General features: G+C 40.2%; 1 protein-coding gene across 1 annotated transcript; it reads left to right on the forward strand.

The window, feature by feature from the left end:
• The first annotated feature begins 6,840 nt into the window (after positions 1–6,840).
• LOC137816891 (uncharacterized) lies at positions 6,841–7,953 on the forward strand. The gene has a single exon (XM_068620053.1). The coding sequence runs from the start codon at positions 6,841–6,843 to the stop codon at positions 7,951–7,953; it is 1,113 nt and encodes a 370-aa protein (XP_068476154.1).
• Positions 7,954–24,513: the final 16,560 nt, after the last annotated feature.

Below are 24,513 nucleotides of genomic sequence, written 5' to 3' on the forward strand. Positions count from 1 at the left end.
GTACCTCCATCTTTAGCATTTTCTCCTCCAACCGTCTAATTGTTCTTTGAGCTTCATGTAATTCACCAAGAATTGAAGCTTTGGAAGGAGAATTCTTCTTGTAGGATGCATCACTTGAAAATCCAGCCATTGGTAATTAAAAACAGCAAACACACAAAAACAGCAAACAAGTTAAAAATTAGCAAAAACAGTGAGCTTATGGCAATGAAACTGCCGAAGTGAACTAAGGCTGAAAAGATATCACTCTCAAAGAAATAATGTTCTTGCACCAATCTGAACTTGAGGCCTTGGAATCCTCAAATGAAATATGTCAAAGCAAGCACACCAATCTTAAGAGCAAACCACCACAAAACCAAAGAAACAATAAAGACAAACAAGAAAAGGTATAAGCAAGGAAAGGTAATTGCAAAAGGAATACTATATGTAAGACAAACTCAAAGAGTAAGAATGAAAGACAATCAAGAAAATAAAGAACTCAATGAGAAAAGTAGGCACACAAAAGAATACCTAAGGAAAAGCACTAGAGTAGATGAAGAAAACAAAAAATTTAGCTACTGGAAAATTTTTTTTTATGCAAACTGTGTTTGATATTCACTGATTTAACTGGAACGTTGTAGAGCGAACTGGATTATGAAATTTATACCACAGAAACTTCAAGATGTTAACTCAATAATGGCACTGGAATCAATTAAAAACAGTAAGCCAATTGAGAGAAATAATTTTTTTAAAATCACTGCCAGATTACCGTATTTTTTTCGGCAGGAATGTACACTTTTTTTATTTTATTTATCATTTTTTGTGTACTTCATATTTTTGAATGATTCTTTTTTCTATTCTTTTATAACACTTTGAATATCTCAAATCCAGAATTTCAGAATTTTACAGTACGTAAATCAGTTGCAATAAGGAAAAACAGTAAGCACTTTTTTCAGAAACAGAGGAATCCTAATAGGAATAAAAAACAAAATGATGAACTAGCAAAGACATAATAGAAAATGATGTATTGGAACTTGTATAGGTCTAGAATACAAGTATGAACTCAATTCTAAAAAGAAAATGCACAAAGGATCAACATCAATTCAGAAAATTAAATGACACCAAAGCAAGAAACAATCAAAACAATAAAAGTACTACTAGAAGTAATGACATATATGGAATAACATGACTAAAACAAAACTTGACATGATTCAAAAATTAAAAGACACATCACAAATTGTAACAAGTGAAAGGAAGCTTAAGGTAAACTCTAGGAAGGATAATGCCATTCCAAAAGAGCAACCATACTCATAAGAATTATGAGTGCCATAAACCTTTCCACAAACACTTGGAGCAAAAGAAAAACAGCAAGAATACTCAATTAAAATTCTAAAAGAGAAACTTAAATTGCAAGAAATTAAAGAGCTCTTGAAATAAAGTGCACACAACTCAACAATTAAACAAGAATGAACCTAAGACTCATGATACCACATGATGTGATTCCAATAGCCACATATGTCAAGAATCTTGTTATATGTGGCTATTGGAATCACATCAAGGTTCATCTTGCATTGCTGCTTCTTCAGTTTCATCACCTTCATTACTTCCACTTGGGCCAGCTTGATCACCATCTTCCACCAATCTTAGTAGTAAATCCCTTCTTACTTAGGGATCCACTATTGATCTCACTGGAGGGCTTGATTACTTCTGCTAGCTCCCCTTCTATATCCACTTCAAAATAATGCAGAAACTTAGAAATCAAAATGGCATAGGGATAATGAAAGTCACATAACCTCATAGCTTTTTGCATGTGCTCTTTGATTGTGTGAATCCAGTTGATCTTCACTTTGTTCATGATACAATAGATAAAGAGAAGATCTTCTTCAGATAGAGTTGAATGGTTGCTCCCCCTAGGTGTGAGAATCCATGAAACTATGAAATCGACAAGCCTTTCATCAAGCTTTAATCCACCAACAGAAAAATTTCTCACTTTGGAGTGGGGATTCTTGAGCCAACCTTTGTAAAACTGGATCTTGTTGAAATCTTCCACTACTCCAAGGTTTTCCCTATTGATTCTTAGTCTAGAAGACTTCAGCCTGGTCACAATAAACCATACCTCACTTGTGATGACCATATCTACACCCTTGACATGTGAAATAAGTGAGTCATTGTTAAATTGGGAGATTAGTGTAAAATACCTTTACAAGATCAGGATAGATATTCCCTGTAAGTTCTAGGAATCTCTTCAACTTTTGTTCTTTGAGAATGTTCCTCACAGAATTCTACTTCTGTTGTTTCATCCATTTGAAGGAAACAACTTTTGGTGTATTCACATTCTTTCTACTTGTCTCAAGTAGATACTTGTTGATGAGATTGGTATCATCTGCAAACCATCTTTCAAGCTTTCTAGAGATTTTAACACCCCTATATTTCATCCTTTTTGCAGAGGGAGGAGTGCCAACCATTGCTTAATTTAGAACAAAGGCTTTAACTTACTGCAGAGAAAGCTCAAGACAGAAAAGATAGGAAAAACAACTTGTATGTGTGAGAGATAACACCAAATTGCATTGTCTTATATAGCTGAGTTTTATGGTCAAAGATGGCACAAATAAACATAATTTAAAAAAGAAAAACTAATCAAATCTAAACAATAAAGCTGATAGTCAGTCAAATCATAAAGGTACAGATTCACATGTGGTATTTGACCAAACATTAAAGACATTCTTTATTTTCAAGATATGGAGTGATCTGATCTATTAAAAGCAGATGCAACAGGGTTAAACTATATTCAAACATCCAATTAATAGAATTAGGACCATACACATCACTGGGTTCAACAAAATCACAAACCAGAATTTAAAATTCAAAAACAGATTATCAGATACAAAATAATCGGTTGTTTCGAGAAACAATCAGTTAAATTTCTGTTCTGAAGGAAAATTTTCAAAAACACATGTTGTATATAATCATTACGTTTTAACATATTTGCAAGCTACTAAGTGTATGAAGAATAGATGGAGCACGTAGGAATTACATATTGAAAAATAGGGTAACATATTGAATTGAATTTAAACACCAGTAGTTCTCTACAAAGAATGAGAATTTTATTCTCAGATTTCAGATTTTCTAATTACAGAAAGTTCAAGAAACCAGCACTTGACTTTGATATGTTGGCATGTACAGAATATTCAGTCCTCGTTGAACCTTTCAAGAGAAATCAGAAATCTGCAAAACAAAACTTTGTCAAATCTCAAGATTTGATCCCTTGAAGAATTTGGGACCTTCAATGTTAGATTTATCTTTTGAATTAGCAATACATCTAGGAATCCACTTATAGATGCCTTTAGGTATAAGAGATTTACGAAACCTGCAATACCTGACAGAATGACCTTTCTTCATGAAATAGAAGCATGTAACAACCGGTTGAAACGATATTTTAACTGATTGTTTTTCTAGAAAATTTGAAAAAGGTTTTGTAATTTTATCTTTTTCTTTGCTTTGAGGGTAAAAACCCAACCCTGCTTTTCCAAATACATATTTCGTAAAGCTAAAACATCTGCAAAATTGGACTTTCCAGTTCTAAGCTTGTCCAAGGTTTTCAAGAGGTAGCAAATCTTCTTTTCAAGAAGTTCACAATTTTCACAAGCTTTTATCTCACAACTGCAAGAAGAAATTTTGTAAATTAAATCAAGATTTTCAAAATCTTCTTTTGTCTTGCTTAACTCTTCCTCTAGAGCCTTAACTCTTTTTTTTCAACCAGTTATTGAATCCTTTCAACCGGTTGAGAGAAAGTGCTAATTGGTTGGCTTCATCATGAGTTTCATAAAAAGCATTAAGCAATTGATCATAGGTGGTACCTTTACTTGATGAAGTAGAATCCATGCTACTTGTTATTGATGCTAGAAAGAACTTGAGGATGAGACATCATTGTCATCCCATGCTATATATGCTTTCTTAGCTTTTCCCTTTTTCTCCCTTTTGAAGTCTTCCTTTTGTTTAACTTCATTGTTTGGACATTCAGCCTTGATATAACCCTGTTCACAAAGTATACTTATTAGAATTGAATTCACTAGGTTTCTTTGACTCATACCTTTTAGAAGCTTGTCTTTTTCTCAATAATTTGCTGAATTTTCTTGATAACAAACTTATGTTCTCTTCTTCACTTTCACTGGAATCTGGTTGTTGTTTGCTAGCTTTGAGTGATATGCTCTTGTTATCTTTGTCTTCACTTTCTTGGACAAAAACCCTTTGAATCTCAATTTCATGCTCTCTTAGTTTACCGAAAAGAGATGCCACAGTCATTGAGGTGAGATCCTTTGATCCAGAGATGGCAGTAACCTTTGGCTGCCATGTTCTATCAAGACACTTCCGTACCTTGATGTTAAGCTCTTCTTCATCAAAATCCTTACCAAGACTCATAAGATGATTCACAATGTGAGAAAACCTCTTCTGCATATCGCATATGGATTCTCCCTTTTGCATTCTGAAGAGTTCATACTCTTGAATCAAAGCATGCTTCCTAGCTCTCTTCACATCAGTTGTGCCTTCATGTGTGACCTCCAAGATGTCCCATATTTCTTTAGCAAAGTTGCATTGTGAAACCCTGAAAAATGTCCATTCTCACTTTCCAAAATTGGTAATTAACCCCGCAAAATAGTGGTGGCCTGTTTATAGAAGCACCTTCCCCTAAAGGCATTTGATCAGCCATAAAAAAGATTTTCAAAAAACAGAAAAAAAACTTTAGTAACTTTCAAGAACCTAGCTCTTGGTGCCAATTGCTAGGATTGATGGCTAAAACAAGAGGTGGGGGGGGGGTGAATTGTTTATAAAAGATTTTCACAAAAACTTCCTTTAGAATGAATCTTTAACAATCAATTCAGATAAGCAATTCAGAAAGCCAATCAAATAGTCAAATAGAAACTGATATCAAAATTTCAATCGGTTAAAAGCACGATTTAACCGGTTGTTTATGATAGCGAAAATATCTTACATTTATGGACAAGAGAGATAGAGAGATTTACACACAAGGTTTATACTGGTTCACTCAATCCCTGAGCTACATCCAATCCCCAGTCAAACCACTAAGTATTCCACTATGTAACCAATCACAAATTACAAAAACATACACCACAAAGAGGTGACATTGATCCCACAAAGTCTACTCACCCTCTTTGCACAACAAACACCTCAAGCCAAAATCACACTAACTTTACAGGAATTTTACAAAAAGTTTTATACAGTGTAAATTGAGCAATTACAAGAAACTAAGAAAGGGTAGAAAACACCTGGAATTACAGTACACCAGAAACCCTATTGATCAGTTCTTGAATCACAGCAAAGCCCAAAAGCAATCTTGCTAAACTTGGAAACACTTTTTCACACACAGTTGATAATCTCTCTTTTTTATATGAAATTAGTGTAAAACTTCTCTTTTTCATTTATTTAAAACATTTAAAAGAAGGCTATATTTATCATCTTTGAAAAACTACCGTTTAAGGAAGATTTAAGCAACTGAAACAGTTAAAACAGGTTTTCAAAAACCTGTTATGAAAACTCACATTTAATCGGTTGAAATTGTGATTTAACTGGTTGAGTGGTTTCAGCAGTATTACAACTGATTCAAAAGATAGTTTCAAAACTCCTTTACCAGCTAAGTGACAAACAACTGATTGTTTCGAAACTTTAATCGGTTTTTTCCCTTTGCATGGAAAAACATAAAGTTCTTTAAAACAGATTGAAACAAGCTTTGTGTGAGAATCAAGACTAATCTTACAAAGATTCTAAACCCTATAACTAAATCCAAACCTAAAACACAACACAACTTTAGGTTCTAATCCGGTCGGTCATCGGTAGTCGGTGACATCAGCGAAGGATGGCCACGTGGACCGTTCTTAGTGGAACACGTGGGCCAGGGAAGCAGATGTGTCATTGAGAGAGTCACCCAGGGTGGTGATCGGTGGTCAGAGAGGATGGGCGATCAGCGCCTAGACAAGTGCCTGGAAGCAGAAGGCGTGGCGCTATGGGGCACCTATCGGTCATCTGGGTGAGCGATGATCGATCAGGTTTTTGTGTTACGCGCAGTTAAGTTGGAAACGAAGGGTGGTTCCCAGTGAGAGCGTTGCATACGAGCCTTGTGTGGAAGAGTATCAGAGAAAGGAGAAGTTATGTGCTTTGTAGTGCCGTGCACGAGAGTGGCCTAAGAGAGCTAGTAAGCCAGTCGGTGATTGGTGTTCTCTTAACCCATAACGTGCATGGTGCAAAGCAGAGGTGATCGTCCACACAGTAGGTGATGCCTAGTGCATGTGCTTAGCCAAGCCACACTTGGTATTCAAAATGAGGTTGCACGGACCACCTAGTTGAAGAAACGCGCTAAGTTACTTCATGCACGGATAACTTAGGCGCGCAACAGAGTATATAAAGGGTATTCCACGCTTATGCAAAGGGAGGTAAGATTCATTCTTGCAAGTTACTAGTTTACACACACAGAGTGCACACGAGTCTCGCAGAGATTCTTAGTTCTTTGGTGGTTTTGCAAAGCTGACTTGAGCGTCAGAGTGCAATCGGCCGCTAGAGGCGCCGTTATGTGTGTTTCGCAGGTTTGCTTGGAGTTCTTGTGGAGTGCTTGGAGCGTTCTTGCCCTTGTCGCGGTTGAGGAGGTGGAAGATAGAGTTTGACGTGGCGAATCCTTTGACGTTCGAATCCCTTGCAAGATCATTTGGCGCCCTCCGTGGGGCCCGTGTGAATTTGTGATCCCATCCACACTTTACTGTCAGATTTCGTTTGTTCTTGAGATTCTTTGCTGAGAAAATGAGAAAGACAAGGCAAACTTCACTCGCGCCATCAGCTGAAGAAGGAGTTGTGACGATGGCGCAGGTCTTGGAAATGATGCGAACGCTGCAAGACAATGTGGCAGCGTCGAGAATGGAACAAGAAAGGATGCAAGCGGATTTGGCTGCATCACAGAGCAGAAACGAGGAGTTAGACAGAGTGAATGAAGAGTTGCGCAAGGCGCTGCAAGCGCAGAAGGAACGCGCAGCGGAGGAAAGGGTGGCGCCGCCGCCGTCTCCCCCCAGGACTTTCCCCATGCCTTTCTCATTGGAGATTATGAGCGCGGTGGTGCCACCAAACTTGGTAGGGGTGAAAGCCTTGTTTACCGGGGTGGAGGACCCAGAGACGCATCTGACAGCTTTTCACACCCAGATGATGCTCTCTGGGGGTTCGGATGTGGTGTATTGCAAGCTGTTCATGAGCACCTTGAGTGGAATTGCTTTGGAGTGGTTCATGAGCCTACCAGATGGCCACATCACCTCGTTTCAGCAATTCTCTAAGTTGTTCATGGAGCAGTATATCGTGAACAGGGCACCCCCAGTGGTGTCGTATGACTTGTTCGACGTGCGACAAAACCAAGGCGAGTCCCTCAGGGACTACCTTAGTCGTTTTGGAGCTCAGGTGGTGAGGCTGCCTAGTAAAGATGAAGATATGCTGGTGCATGCGTTCAAGAAAGGGGTTCTGCCGGGCCCTTTCAGTGAATCGTTGATCAGAAATCACCCCAACACCTTTGCGGAGATTAGGCGTCGTGCTGTGGCGCACATAGTAGCGGAGACGGAGGTTTCTGAGAAGAGGGGAAGCGCGATCCCGGTCAAGTCGCGCGGAGGACCGAGCAGGTCTCAGCAGCCGATGAGGGTGCATGAGGCCAAAGAAGGAAAGAAGGCTCAGGGGAAGCCTCGCCCTTACGGGCCTGGGAAGGATCAGGGTAGGGGGCGCGCGAGGGAGAGTCATGCGCCCCCCAGGTTTGACTTCGTGGTGGAAGTGGCGGAGCTGATCGGTATTCCAGCCATAGCGGCGCTGTTGCGAGCACCAGAGAAGACTGACAAGGTGCTGGGAAGGAAAAAGAATGTGTGGTGTGAGTTTCACTCACTCCACTCTTGCTTAGCGTTGGGACACCAACTCGCGGAGTTGGTAAAAAATGGCTTTTAGAGCGATTACTTGCGGGAGACGCAAGGTGATCGGGCGTCGGGGTCACCAGCAGAAGATCCGCAACACGAGGTACCTGTGCACGGAGAGGTGCACACGATCGCGAGGGGCTTCTCTGGAGGGGGGTGTACAGCCTCTCAGAGGAAGAGGTACGCTCGTTCGGTGATGGCTGTTGATTCGGTGGAAGAAGATCATACCCCCGATGCTGACATAACATTTACAGAGGCGGATCTCCGGGACGTTGTGCCTCACGACAACGATCCTATAGTCATCTCCCTTGTCACGGCAGGGAGAAAGGTGCACAGGGTCCTCATGGACCAGGGAAGCTCGGCGAACGTGATGTTCTGGCTGACATTCAACAAACTGCAGCTGTCCCTTGATCAGCTGAGGCCGTACGCAGGGTGCTTGTATGGCTTCGCAGGGGACCAAGTGGAGGTGCGAGGCTACATAGAGCTGAGGACCACGTTCACCCCGCACTGAAAAGATCAAGTACTTAGTGGTTAATGCCCCATCCGCCTACAACATACTGTTGGGAAGGCCGACGCTCAACAGGTTGGGAGCTGTACCGTCGACGAAGCATGTGAAGGTGAAGTTGCCGTCGATGGAGGGGGTAGTGATCACCATTAAGTTAGACCAGAAGGAGGCTAGGCGCTGCTATGAGAACAACCTCAAACAGCAAAGGAGTGTGTGCCATGTTACTTCGACACCACCGCCGGGTGTGGACGAGAGGCGATCGGAGGTCGCAGGGCTGGTAAGAGGTACACAAGGTGATGCGGAGATGGAGGAAGTAGTGCTGGGGGGCTCAGGGGTGGACCAAGTAGAAGATGAGAAAGAGAGCATGATCACGCCCCGCGAGTCAGGGATCGCAAGGGCGGTGATCGCCAGTGAAAAGAGGCCTCACCCTGCTGAGGGGTGGGTGGAGACGGAGATCCAGGGAAAGAAGTTCAAACTGGGAGGGCCGCTCAGCGAGGACACGAGGCGACAGATCACCGAGGTGATTGAGAGGCATCTGGAAGTGTTTGCATGGTCAGCCTCGGGCATGCCAGGTGTTGAAGAATGGTGCTTATCGGCTGGAGACTCTAGACCCGGGGGGGGGGGGTGATCCCCAGAACGTGGAACGCCACACACTTGAAGTTCTATTTTAGTTGAAATTGTAAAGTAGTCGCGCTTTCGCGCTAAACAGTTTGAAAAGTTCAGGGGGCACTCTTTTCCCCAAAAGAGGGTTTTTAATGAGGCCACCCAATAAAAAAGAGGTTATCCGTATAAGAGTTTGCAAAGATTTAAAGTTAAAATCCTCCCCGCCCCAGGCATGAGCACAGGTAATCGGTTAGGCCTTCCTCGCCCCAGTCGCGAGCATGGCAACCGGTTTAAAGTCCTCCTCACCCCAAGTGTGAGTGCAGGCATCTAAGGTTCGAAAAGCCAGGGGTGCTAGTAAGCTCAAGAAGGGAAAGGAAGGATTTCGAGAAACGCCTTTACCCAAGTGGCATAGCATCATCATCGGCACAGTAGAACTCTTAGTTAAAACCCTTCTCACCCCAGGAGTGAGAAGGTGGAAAGTACGACCCAACGTGTTAAGGGTTGATGACCTTGGGGCAAGCAAGAGGGGTTACCGAGAAACACTCTTTCGCCCAAAACAAGGCATCATCCTTGATCGATCGGCGTAGAAGTCCTCCATGCACTTAGCGCTGGAGTGACAGGCAATATAGAGAGATATAAGGTGGAAGCAGAGGCGCGATGACTGATGAGTGGGTGGCTGTAGCATTCTGATCGGTTATCGGTGGTTAGAACGTTGTTTAAAGAGTTTTAGACAAGTTCTTACGCGATAGGCCTAAGCAAGCAAAGCATGCCAGTTCAGTTATCAAGTGTAGTTAGTTGTGATCAAAGTCAGAGGCAGAGAATTCAAGTACAGTGAAGGTTCGTATCAAGCTCGAGCAGGTTAGCTGTTAGTCATGCATTACAAGAGATAAAGGCTAAGAGATGCACAGCAAGAGAAACGGTAAAAGAAAAGTGGCATTTTATATGTGCATAAAGAGTTTTTACAGTTTATGTACAAAGGAATGTAAACAAGACAACAAATGATCAAGGGCGAATGATCACGCCGTCCACCACCTCGAAGTCGATAGCAAACTGAGAGCAGTCAGCCTCCGGGAAGACGCACTTAACTTGCTCGAGGGCCAAGTCGAAACCCTCAGCAAAGGTATCAGCGGCCTCTTCCCAGAGCTTGGTCTTCTCAGCCTCGAGCTCAGCCTTGTCAGTCTCGAGCACGACCTTCTCAGCTATAAGGGTGGCGTTGGTGGATTCGGCTTCCTTGAGCTTGGACCCCTGATCATTGGCACGCCTCTCGTTCGCTGCGAGAGCCTTCGCCAGATTTGCGATCTGTTGGCGCAGGAAGGCATTCTCGGCTTCAAGCTGAATGGCCCTTCCCGTGGTCTCGACCAGCTCAGCGTCAAGAGCGGCGACGGCGTCCCCCATCCTCATCTCCGTTTTGATGGTTTCTTGGACTTGCAGGGCGCGCCCCCTCTTGGCTTCCTCCACCATGTCCCTCAGCATCTCGTTGGTGCTCTGCAGGGCCTCGTAGTCGCTTTGTAGCGACTCTTTTTGGTTGATCAGCTCGCTCATCTTTCCCTCCAGCTTCTCGATGCGGCGATGTTGGGTGGAAAATTCCCGAGAGAGCACCAGTTGGCGGGCCACATGAAGGTCCACCTCGCTCCCGCTCCACCTGACCAGCTCGCGGTTTTGGAGCAGTTGCCTGGTCAGCTGGATGACCCTGGTGAGCCCATCAGTGCTGGAACCTGAGGCTCGGTGGGAACTCTCACTACCACCCTCGGTCGTGGCGACGGAGGCTTGAGGGCGTGGTGAGGTTGAGGGGTGAGAGGTCCCCTCCGAGCGAGCAGCCCCGCTCCTAGCAGTTTGAGATGGTAAGGTAGGGGGTTGGCTGGCTGGGGGCGGGGAAGGAAGCTGTGCTGGGGAAGGAAGAGGGGCTGGAGAAGGAGGGCGTGTAGGAGAAACCTGTGCTGGAGGGATTGGAGAGGCATCTCCCTCAGCGCCCTCGGCTCCCATTCTTCTTCGTTGGGCTAGAGGAGACCCGAGCTCTCCTCTTCGGTGGATGCGACGGTGGTGGGAGCCTTCACCAGTCGTTTCCTTTTCTTTTCACCCCTGGTCTCGGGGCCTTCAGCTGGCGCGACCGAGATAGGGGAGGCAGAGATGGGCTCGGAGGTGGCCTCAGTCCCCGAAGACGACCCGACAGCTCGTCGCCTCTTGGCCAGCGCGATTAGCTTTTGTCGTCGTTCTTCGTTGGAAGTCATATCTGCACCGGTTAAACATGGCAAAGGGTTAGTACACAAAGAGCCAAGAAAGCAAACAAAGTGCAGAAAGGTCAATCAAGTTCATCGGTTCAGTGTTAGCATGCAGAGAAGTGATTAACATGTGCAAGTATGCAAGTGTGGCAAGCAAGCACACTATCGTACTCAGAGAAATGAAATTGAAGTGAAGAAGAGGGTGCAAACCAATGTATTTTTAAGCATCTCTGCGTCGAACTCATGCTTGATGAGGGTGGAGGAGCCGAACTTAGCGTCCAAGCTCGAGAGTAGGCCACACAGCTCGCGCTCGTAAGGTGCCATAGCCTCCAAGCCTCGGGGTTTTTTGAACTCTACCTTGGGTACCCAATAGAGTGGGAAGCCCTCAAGTAGAGTCGGGTTGTGCTCGTTGGAGGTGATCATGTAGAACCTACCCTTCCAGTCCTTGAAGGATTGCTGGTATAGGCCCAAGATCACTCTCCCTGACACACCGTTCAGGCTCACCCACGACCTATCGCCTGGGTTCTTGGCCTCGAAGAAGTGGAGGAAGACGTCGGTTGAAGGGGGGGTGTCCAAAGTGGTTGCAGAGAATCTCGAACGCTCGGATGAATGCCCAAGCGTTTGGATGGAGTTGACAGGGAGCCACGTTCAGCTCGATGAGGAGGTCCTTCTCAAAGAATGTGAAAGGAAGTCGGAGGCGCAACCTCTTGAAGATGGAGGAGTAAATAAAGGTGAAGGGCACTCCGTTGGTGGCCCTATCATCCACGCATATTGGCATGTCCCGAGGGGGCATGTCAAGGGCGCACATGGGCTCGTCTGAGTCGCTGCTCAGAAGGTTGGTGAGGTGGTCGTCAGGGAGTTGCGTAGAGGTCTCAGCGAGCAAGTGGAGGGAAGCCCACTGGTACACCCGCGCGTAGGTATGTGGAGGAGGCGCCGCTTGGGGCTGCGCACTCGTTGAGGGGGGCGCGCTCGTCGAAGGCGGTGGTGGTGCACTTGCGGAAGGCTGTGCACTAGAAGAGGAGGCGAGACGCGCAGTGGTTTTTGTGCGAGCCATTGTTCAGTAGCTACAATGGAGAAAGAAAAGAAGGAATGAGGGACCAATGAAAGACAGGAGGAAGGTGAGGAGAACGAAAATGCTATGGTTGAAGGGGGTGGAGAAGCGAAAGCGATGAAGAAGAAGAAGCGAAAACACAGAAAAATGCAGAAGAATGCAGAAAAACCAGAAGAAACCCTAGCACAGTGCAGGGAAAGGGAGAACAGCCCACAAAGTATGCACAGTACAGATATTGGATGATGCAATCGGTAGAAGGTATTCAATATGCCATAGATGAAGAAAAAGGGGTACCTTTTGATGATCGCAAGTGGTTTATGAAAGCTGGAGGTTGGGGAAGATGAAACGCGCGGAGAAAGGCTTCGAAAGTTCAGGGAAAAGTGTTGGAGAAGGTAGGGGAACAGTGGAGGCGTGCAAGTTTTTGAATATGGGAAGCGCAAATGACGTTTCATGCTAACCGTTGATGCATACACGTGTCGCAAGATTAAGGAAGGAAGGCGTAACGTCACTTAAAACATAGCACGTGATGTGGCACGTGACGTGGCATCACTTGCCACGTGGCCGCTGATGACGACCACTTAGTCTCTTCGCTGAAAACAAGTTAACAGCTCGAGACTAGGGGGCTTGTAATCCGGTCGGTCATCGGTAGTCGGTGACATCAGCGAAGGATGGCCACGTGGACCGTTCTTAGTGGAAAACGTGGGCCAGGGAAGCAGATGTGTCATTGAGAGAGTCACCCAGGGTGGTGATCTGTGATCAGGGGGCGGTGGTCAGAGAGGATGCGCGATCAGCGCCTAGACAAGCGCCTGGAAGCAGAAGGCGTGGCGCTATGGGTATCAAAGAAAGGAGAAGTTATGTGCTTTGTAGTGCCGTGCACGAGAGTGGCCTAAGAGAGCTAGTAAGCCAGTTGGTGATTGGTGTTCTCTTAACCCATAACGTGCATGGTGCAAAACAGAGGTGATCGTCCACACAGTAGGTGATGCCTAGTGCGTGCGCTTAGCCAAGCCACACTTGGTATTCACACTGAGGTTGCACGGACCACCTAGTTGAAGAAACGCGCTAAGTTACTTCATGCACGGATAACTTAGGCGCGCAACAGAGTATATAAAGGGCATTCCACGCTCATGCAAAGGGAGGTAAGATTCATTCTTGCAAGTTACTAGTTTACACACACACAGAGTGCACACGAGTCTCGCAGAGATTCTTAGTTCTTTGGTGGTTTTGCAAGGCTGCCTTGAGCGTCGGAGTGCAATCGGCCGCTAGAAGCGTCGTTTGGTGTGTTTCGCAGGTTTGCTTGGAGTTCTTGTGGAGTGCTTGGAGCGTTCTTGCACTTGTCGCGGTTGAGGAGGTGGAAGATAGAGTTTGACGTGGCGAATCCTTTGACGTTTGAGTCCCCTGCAAGATCAGGTTCCATAAGGATTTGATACATCAAAGCTTCCCATCTTCAACACAAGCAACCCTCATATTAGCACAAGGAGCAACGAATGATAGAGTTGTGTATATAATGAGGCATTCACGTAGGAATGATTGATATATTATGTATTAGGACAATTGTTGTAATATTTTAATCCGTGAACGATTTTGTTGTTTGAACTTGAACTATGTCTGTTTGAACTTTAAGCATGACTTAATTTTGTTTTGACCTTATCAATACCTTGTAATGTTCATTTTGTTTATATTCTTTAAATTGGTTTAGATGGTTTTAAATTTAGTTCATTAAAAGTACCAAAATCATCATACTGCCAAAATCAAAACTACATTATTCGCTTTCGGATATCCACATCCGGAAGCATGGTGGTGACTTATGGATAACAATATTTGTAGCAAAGATATGTAACTTTTGGATTCTCACATCTGTAGTCATAGTGACGAGTTCTAGATATCCACATCCGCAGGCATGCTAATGACTTTCGGATATTGACATCCGCAAGCATGGCATTGGGTTGAATGTAAAAGTATAAATGAATGCATTAGAAATTATTTCAAATAGATGTATTTAGATCATTAAACATCCTTAAACATGAAAATTAAGTAACTATTACAAATATCGTCTAATGAACATTATTTGTGTATAAACTTGTATCTAGCTAGTGTAGTATGATGACCAAGATTGGGTCGTTGGATAACGATGTGTTGCCCATAATATATCTGTCAGTGGAATTGGACAACCATCTTTCATCCATACCTATAAAAGTTACATAACTTTTAAGTTAGCAATATTCACTTTGTTTTTAGTCAGGACATACCTGAACAAAATGATTTCGTGCACATGTCGAATTGCAATTATTCGATGGTGATTCAAATTACTTGGTGGTTGGATTCTTAAAGGAAAAATAGTGGATGATTGTATCATGACAATGACACAAAAATCACATTATACCGATTAGCAATAACATATCCCATGTTCGGAATTGTCATCCACTTATATGTTCCTGCCAACAAGTACAAATGGCACATGAAGTTAAATCAACTAGGAAAATGCAAAGTGCAAATGAAAGGGGTCAGTGGTTGGTACCATTGACATGCAATCAACAAGAAGTGACTTCTTTAAGTATTCATATCGTTCATGCCCACCCAAAAGTTCAACATATTGTTTTAACAAATTCATTCGAACAATCGTCCATGACTCCTCTCCCATACCCAATCGACAACAATACAATACCCACAATGACCATCAACCTTAACATCGACGACATGAATAATGTATGGGTGATACCCTATAGTGTGAATTGTAATCTGTGATTGGTTACTAGTGGAACCCAGTGGTTGTTCTGGGAACTAGATGTAGCTCAAGGTTGAATGAACCAGTATAAATTGGCTGAGTAATCTCTCTCTCTCTCTCACTCCTTATTAACTGTTTGATTTGAATTGATTTTTGTTGCTGCCATAAACAACCGGTTAAAACGAAGTTTCAATCGATTGAAATTCTGCTAAGAGTTTCAATTACATTATTTGATTGATTTCCTTGATTGTTTCTTCTGTGGTTGTTAATAAACCTTCATTCTTATTCAATCTTTGCGAAAATCTTTTGATAAACAATTCACCCCTCTTGTTTAAGCCATTAATTTCAACATAAATGACTTTGGATCCAAACACCAAGGTCCAAAATCCTATGCTATTCAGTCCCAAATACATGGTCCAAAATAAATTCCTAAACTATTTTGTTCAATTTTTACAAATAAAGTTCTTGTAATCTTATGCTCCAAAATTTCTGGAACAATCTCTTTGAGTTAAATCTGAGCCCAAAAGACTGATTGGAGGCTCAAACAAACTTAAATAAGCTAAAAATCTTGGTTAGTTCTTGATGAAGGTTCTGATTCTATGATATATTTATTTTTTATTATAGTCTCTTCGAGAAACTCTCGACTATGACAAATGACGAGTCCTTCAAATGTGGCACTGTTGGTCAGGGTATTCAAATGTGACAAGTCCATGTAATAAATGTTACTAATGAAAAACCTATCATTTATTATTTTTCTTGAAAATCGCATACCTGTGAAACTGCTGAGATCAGCGAACCCCATCTCTTGAAGTTGATAGATATAAGAGACCATGTGCCTATTGCGTATTACACTACTGCATACATTTTATTGATGCATATTCCTAATATTGTTTGATTTTTCAGCATCATAAATCCCAAGCATTTTCCCTAATAGCATATATGCTAATAGCAAACATCCATAGGTTTTCTTGCCCGTATACACATGAATAAAGCCCTGGAGAGAAAATATGCATAACGCACAAACTAGCCTACCTTGCTTGCAGCTTCTTCCCTACCAAAACATTTTTTGGAGTGATGCATTTACTAATTAGTATGGCTATACTTAATTAACATACTAAGAAGAAAAAACCTTTAATTTTTTTACTGTGCATGCTTTGCCAATCACTAATCATATACTCTACACACGAGTTTGTGTTGGTTAAGACACCATTTAATATTTATTTGTTACAACTAGTGTTATCACATATTTAATCCTTCATTGATTATAATAAAATGATAGTTAACATATGTTCTGACCTCCTAAAGTATGTTAAGATAACATCACTAGGTCAATCATCACATCCGATGTATGGTATGCTTTGGAGCTTGGAGCTCCGTCACAATTTTTTCCTTAAAAGGCACCTTGATGGGTTAAGGGAGAAAAATGTATATAAACTAACATTGACCTCAATTCCTTAGCATTGTGGGACTATTGGGTAAAAAAAGTCCCCAAGTTAAGGGCTAAGGGAACGAGGATTCTCTTTGGAACCACTTTTTCATTCTCTTGGGGAATGAGGATTTGTCTTTGGCTTCTACTCATGTCGAATGGCATGTATCTCTTGTTGTTATTGTTGGAAGAGGTTGCGAAGCTATGTTTGGTGCAAAGCTTGCATTGTATGCATCTTCTTTGTTATGCCATTAATGGCCTTTTTCATATGGATGAACATTGTGTCAGGGTTGCTCGATACATTAGTATTGAAGAGAATGTTGAAGGTCTAAAGAGGATACATTAGTATTGAAGAGAATGTTGAAGATCTAAAGAGCTTACAATGGTCTCCCATATACTGTCTCGAGTTTCAAAAGGAAGCGTATGGGGAAATACAAAGTGTATACTCCCCTTAATGCTTCCTAATATGGTATCTTGAAGGAGGCATGGCTGATGGAGCTTGTCCGGGTCTCTCAACCCTTGCCTACACCTCAACATGCATATCTCACTAAACGATGTAGTAATCACCATAATTAGGTGTTAGAATTGTAGGTCTTAAACAAGAGGGGTTGAATTGTTTATAAAATATTTTCGTAAATATTGAAGGTATAGAGAAAGCCAATGAAGAATTAAAGAGAAAAAAACACAGTTAGCCAAGAAACAAATATGTTTTATTATTTTTCCAGAAAATCAACCCGTTGTTTATGCAATTCAACCGTTGTTTTTATCAGCAGTTAATAAAATAAGCCAAAAACAAATTCAAATGAGATTAAGGATAGAAAGAATCACACAACAAATTTATACTGGTTCACTCTTATCCAAGAGCTACATTCAGTCCCCAGAAATCACTGGGTATTCTCTTAGTGTGTTTGAAAGGTTTTTAAACTAGTTTGACCTTAGTTGGCTTAACTGTCAAACAAATTCAATCGGTTGATTCGACAATTCAACCGGTTGATATTTGAAAATCTTTAACAACTTTTCAAAAAATTGTTAAATCAATTTTCTGTGATTTCAATCTGTTATAACTCATGATTAATTGCCTTAAACGACTATTTTCGGAAGCTATAAAACTGAGATTACCTCCCTATTTCAAAAACACAGAAAGAGAGATTCAGAAACACTTTTGTGAAGATTGAATTCAAGATTGCAAGAGTGCTTTGGCTCTGCATTGGTTTAAGAGTGGATTATGTTCAGCTGTAATTCCTTGAATCAGGTGTAATCTTTCATGCTTTCTTTTGTAATTGTTTCCAAATTTGTAAATTTGTAAACTGTTGTACTGTGAGGTCAGAGGGTGTTATGACTTTGTGTATGTGGTTTATCAAAGAGGCTGAGTGTTCTTGAGAGGTCAAGATCACCTCTTTGTTGGTGTGTGAGTTTGTAATCTGTTATTGGTTACATAGTGAAATCTCAAAGAGTTTCTGAGAACTGGATGTAGCTCTGGTAAGGAGTGAACCAGTATAATTGCTTGTGTGTTTCTCTCTCTCTCCCACTCCTTTAAAATTGTTTATTCTGTGATTTTAACATCTTGGTATAAACAATCGGTTGATTCGTATAAACAACCGATTGATTCTCTGAAATCAATTTAAAATAATTTGTTTTTTGGTTGATCTGATTGTTTTGTCTGTACCTTTTCATTAATCTTCATTCCACTCCATTATTTGCAAAAATCTTCCATTAAACAATTCACTCCCCTCTTGTTTAAGTCATTAAATCTAACAATTGGCATAAAGAGCTGGGTTATTCACATTTACTCAAGTAATTTTTTTAAAAAAAAGTTAATGGCTGACAAGTTACCTTTTGGGGATGGAGCGTCTATCAATAGACCATCTTTATTTTGTGGTGTGAACTACCAATTCTAAAAAGTAAGAATGAAGATTTTTATTGAATCTACAAATATAGGAATTTGGGATGCTATAAAAAATGGTCCTTTCATTCCAAATACAAAAAAAAAGATGATGAATGTGTTGAGAAACCTTGGTCTGAATAGACTAAATTAGATAGCAAGAAAGCTAAGTTTGATTGGGTTTTAAAGAATATAATAACATCTACATTAAGTTGTGATGAATTTTTCAGGGTATCATAGTGTGCATCTGCAAATGAGATGTGGGACATCCTTGAAGTCACACATGAGGGGACAAATGATGTGAAGATGGCAAGGAAGCATGCCCTCATTCAAGAATATGAAATGTTTAGAATGCAGAAGGGAGAAACAATATCCAAAGTGCAGAAAATATTCTCTCAAATTGTGAATCATCTTATGAGCCTTGGGAAGAACTTTGAGAAAGAGGAACTGAATATAAAGATTCTCAAATGTCTTGATAGAACATGATAGCCAAAGGTCACTGCCATATATGAATCAAGAGATCTAACCTCTATGACAACAACTTCATTGTTTGGGAAGCTGAGGGAGCACGAATTGGAAATGAACATATTATTTCTTCAAGAAAATGAGGACAAGCATGCCAAAGGCATAGCCTTAAAGACAACTAGACATAAAAGGTGCCAAGAATCAAGTGACAGTGGTGAAGATACATTCAGTCTGATGTCAAAGAAATTTATCAAATTCTCGAGAAAGAACGGCAACAAGCATCAATCTTCTAAAAGGTACAACGGTAAAAAGTCAAATGATTTCAACACTAATAAGTATACATGTTTTGGTTGTGGTGAGAAGGGACACATCAAGGCAGATTGTCCTAACGATGAGAATAAAGAGAAAACAGAATTCAAGAAAGGAGAGGCAAGGTTAAGAAGGCTTATATAGCTTGGGAAGATAATGAGGCGTCTTCTTCCAACTCCTCCTCAGAAGATGCAAAAGCCAATTTTTGTTTAAAAGCTTCTACCTCAAGCATTGTAAGTTCGAATTCTTCCACTAAAGGTGATAGTTACTATCAACTTCTTGAGGCCTTTAAAGAGACTCATGAAGAAGAAAATAAATTAGCTCTCATAAATAATAGGTTGAAAGGTTTGAACAACTGGCTGGAATCTAGAGTTAAAAACTTAGAAGATGAGTTGGATAACTCCAGAAATGATTTTAAAACCCTTGATCTTATTTACAAAAACTCTTCTTGTGAGTATGACTCAAGTTTTTATAAAAATTGCATATTTCTTTGTGAAAACTATGGACAAACTTACCAAAAGAAAATCCAACTTTAAGAATGTGGTAGCATCTCAAAATTGTGTGTTTGGAAAATCTGGTTTTGGTTTTAATCCATAGAATAAGAACAATGGTAGTTCAAAACTGTTTTCAACCTTTGCAAGAAAAATAATTGACTAAAAAATCGAAACAATCGATTGTTTCCTGATTTTATTGTATGAGAAGAGGTCATTCAGTTAGATTATGTAAAGTGAGAAAAATTCTTGTTCCCAGAGGCATATTAAAGTGGATTCCTAAGAATCTTAAAGGTTCTAATGATCAAACTAACATCAAAGGACCAAAATTCTTTAAGGGATCAAATCTTGCCACTTGATATGTTATTCTTGCAAGACTTTGCTTCTATGTTCAAGGATCTGTAGAAGGTTGTTTGAGTGGAAGCAGTTCAGAATGAAGTTTTGGTTCTGATGTTATGTGCAATCTTCTATATGTACTTTTTTTCTTGAAGAATTACTTTTCACGTACTATGACTTTTTTATGTTTGACAAACTATTTCAAATATGTAAATTCATCTTTTTGGTTCTGCAATTGGTTCCTGACTGGTTTAATACTTTATTTCTTTCATATTCATACAAATGGTGTGTGTATCTCTAAATGTTGAATTCTGTTAGAATTTTTGGTTTTATAAAACTCAATTGTTGTCACAAAAAAAGAACCGATTGTTTTCACAAAACAACCGATTATTTCTTCCTTGACTATACTGTGTTAAAAAGATACTTTAATGTATGTTCATTGGTTTGTGCCTCTGAATGTTCTCAGAGCCTTTGTAGGTCAAGGATACACTTATTAATTCCTTGAATATTATTCTCTCAATGTACTTACTGTCATTAATGGAATATATTCTTCAATATCTTGGGAATTTAAAGTTTTCTGGTTTAGTCAAATCTGCATGTGGTTTTTCCGAGCATTTTGTTTTGGGTCTGACAATTCACTTTATTACCTTTGAACAAATTCTTTTTCTATTTGAATTCAACCCACAAAATGCCAAAGTATTAATTTCCCTTTTTGCTTATAAAAATATGGTTTATCTGCTGTTTTTCTTCACAAGAAACAACCAACTGTTTTCTCCTTCCTTTTAGTCTATATCTGTTTGAACATGCAGCTTGTTTGTTCTCTGTTGTGTGCTCACTCATCTTTAGTCATGGAATCAACACCTCCCTCCTCTAAGAGAATGAAGACTAGGGCAGTGAAGAGAGGTGGACGCCTATAAAGATGGTTTTCGGGGGAAAAAGAGGTGATTGAAAAGTATCTCCATGAAACAAGCAGGAAGGTGATCAATAATCCAAAGTTAATAACCTTTAAATGGATGAAAGAGCAGAAACTTATGGAGGTGATGAGCTTACTAGAGGAGAAGATGCTGAAAAGGTTCCTTGAGATGTTTGGAAACATCATTCCAGACTTGGTAAGGGTATTTTACACAAACTTTCAAATTGTTAGACATAATATTTGTTCACATGTGAAAGGAGTAGATATGGAGATCACCCATGATGTCTAGACAGTAATCACTGGCCTAAAGTATACTGGATTAAGGATCAACAAAGGAAACATAGGAGTTGTTGAAGAATTCAACAAAATGCAGTATTACAAAAGTTGTCTTAAGAAACCTCTTTCAAGAGTGAAAATTTTTTCAGTAGGAGGGTTGAAACTAAATGAAAGACCCATTGCCTTTATCATTTCATGGATGCTCACTCCAAGGGGCAACAATCACTCCACCTTGTCTGAAAAAGATCTGGTCCTCATCTACTGCATAATGAACAAAGTGAAACTCAATTGGATTCACATTTTCAAAGACCATATGCAGAAATCAACATGGTTAAGTGACTATCATTACCCTTATGCTTTTTTTATTTCTAAGTTTCTATAGTATTTTGAAGTGGACCTAGAAGATAAACTTTATGAAATTGTGAAGTCCACAAGTGACGTCAACAATGGTCTCCTAAGCACGATGGGGTTTACCAAAGTTAATGGTAGATGGGTGAGTAAAAATGGAGATCAAGCGGGCTCATCAAGTATAGCTCATGTTGAGGAAGAAAATGAAGTTGTCGCCACTAGAGATGAACCTGCTGCTGGAGTATTTGAAGCTAGACCAAGTTCTGCACACATGGATGAAAGAATAACATCCATGTCTCCCTTTAAAAGACTTATGGTGAACAGGATGGACAACTTTGCTGATAATCAAAGGAGTCTCCATGAGTTGTGTGCTACAAGATTTCAAAATATGGATGCAAGGTTTCAGACCTTTGATGAGCAAATTGAAGCAGTACAAAATCAACTGTTTGAATTGCAGTATGGCAAGGATGATTGAAGAAATTTATCCGCTTTCTTTCAAATTCTGATTTAAATTTCTGAACAATTTTTCTGTTTTTGTTGTTTTTATCCTTCTTTCATTCTATTTGTGAAGACAAATAGAGGTAGAAGAAGTATTATGGGTTTGTGCTGTGGGTTTGTAATATTCTATTATATGCCACCTATCTTGTTTTGAAACTGCTTTTGGTGGACTAGTTAGCTTGGCTATTTTTCGTTTAACTATTGCACTCTGTTTTTTAACTGGTTGCTTTTTTTTAACTAGTTGATTTTAACTGCTGCATCAAACTATTTTTAACTAGTTTTCACACTGATTTTGCTGATCTTCCTTTTTGGAAATCACTTAGTGAAAACTGGTTTTCTGATGCTTATAGTATCTGGAATGGGTTACTCCTTGTACCTGCACATTTTCTGTATTGCAAGTAGTGCCAAATTCTAACAGAACATCCCAAAGCAACCCAAGGATTTGTCTTCATCAAATAGGGAGAGAATGTTAAAAATGAAGCTTTGATGCCTCCAAATCTATGAAGATAGCTTGAAGATTGTGTTACTGTGAATGGGCATGGGATCTGGGTAGTTTAGAATTTGTTAAATCCACTCTTAGTCAATTCAAATATGAATCAATCCAATTCCTTAAAAGAAAAAGTGTTTTCCAAAGTCAGTGAAAAACAACCTGTTGATTTGTCGTTTTAACATGTTGTTTTTCTCTTGTGTGTTTGAAAGGTTTTAAATTGGTTTGACCTTTGCTTGGCTTAACTGTCAAACAAATTCAATCGGTTGATTCGACAATTCAACCGATTGATATTTGAAAATCTTTAACAATTTTTCATAAAACTGTTAAATCTGTTTTGTGATTTCAATCTGTTTTAGCTCATGATTAACTGCCTTAAACGACTATTTTCGAAAGCTATAAAACTGGGATTACCTCCCAATTTCAAAAACACAGAAAGAGAGATTCATAAACACTTTTGTGAAAATTTGGATTCAAGATTGCAAGAGTGTTTTGGCTTTGCATTGGTTTAACAGTGAAGTAGGTTCAACTGTAATTCCTTGAATTAGGTATAATCTTTCCTGCTTTCTTTTGTAATTGTTTCCAAGTTTGTAAATCTGTAAACTGTTGTACTGTGAGGTCAGAGGGTATTCTGACTTTGTGTGTGTGGTTTAGTAAAGACGGTGAATGTTCTTAAGAGGTCAACATCACCTCTTTGTTGGTGTGTGAGTTGGTAATCTGTTGTTGGTTACATAGTGAAATCTCAAATAGTTTCTGAGAACTGGATATAGCTCTGACAAGGAGTGAACCAGTATAATTGCTTGTGTGTTTCTCTCTCTCTCTCTCTCACTCCTTTAAAACTGTTTCTTTTGTGATTTTAACAACTACTGGTATAAACAATCGATTGATTCGTATAAACAACCGATTGATCTTCTAAAATCAATTTAAAACAGTTTTGTTTTTTGGTTGATCGGATTGTTTTGTCTATACTTCTTCATTAATCTTCATTTCATTCCATTATTTGCGAAAATCTTCCATTAAAGAATTCACTCCCCTCTTGTTTAAGCCATTAAATCTAACCAGTTCTAAATGCTTGGACCCTTTGCTAAAGGAATTTCAGGATGTGTTCCAAGAGCCACCTAAAGGATTACCTCCTTTAAGGAGCATTAAACATCAGATTTCATTCTTGGAGCTTCTTTACCAAATAGACCTACATATAGAACCAATCCAACTGAGGTCAAAGAAATTAAAAAACAAGTCGAGGAGTTATTAAATAAAGGTTGGGCCCAAGATAACATGAGTCCTTGTGCTATGCATGTCATTCTTGTCCCTAAAAAGGACGGGAGTTAGAGGATGTCTATGGATTGTCGTGCCATAAATAACATAACCATCAAGTACAGGCATCCCATCCCTTGATTATATGACTTGTTAGATGAGTTACATGGATCTCAAATCTTCACCAAAATTGATATTAAAAGTGGATATAATTAAATCTGGATTAAATCAGGCGATGAATGGAAAACCGCTTCCAAGACCAAGGTTGGGTTGTATGAGTGGTTAGTCATGTCCTTTAGCTTAACCAATGCTTCAAGCACCTTCATGCGACTTATGCTTCATGTCTTATGACCTTTTATAGGCAAGTTTGTAGTAGTCTACTTTGATGATATTCTTATCTACAACTTGAACATAGAAGACCATAAAGTGCATGTCAGGCAAGTTGTAGAAATCTTTAGGAAAGATGTGTTGTATGCTAATCTGGAAAAAAAATGTGTCTTTGCCATAGACCATATAGAATTCCTAGGGTTTGTAGTTAGCTCCAATGGGGTGCATGTGGATGAACAAAAGGTAGCAACAATTAGAAATTGGCATACACCCACCAATATTAGTGAAGTATGAAGATTTCATGGATTAGCTAGTTTCTATAGAAGATTTGTGAAAGACTTTACTACTACTGTTGCACCTCTCAATAAGATAGTAAAGAAGGATGTAGTGTTCAAATGGGGCCAAGAACAAACAAATGGTTTTGGAACTTTGAAAGACAAATTAACCAAGGCGCCTATCTTAACCATGGTTTATACACCCCT

The sequence above is a fragment of the Phaseolus vulgaris genome, unplaced genomic scaffold (assembly GCF_000499845.2).
Source record: "Phaseolus vulgaris cultivar G19833 unplaced genomic scaffold, P. vulgaris v2.0 scaffold_12, whole genome shotgun sequence".
Taxonomy (NCBI): Eukaryota; Viridiplantae; Streptophyta; class Magnoliopsida; order Fabales; family Fabaceae; genus Phaseolus; species Phaseolus vulgaris.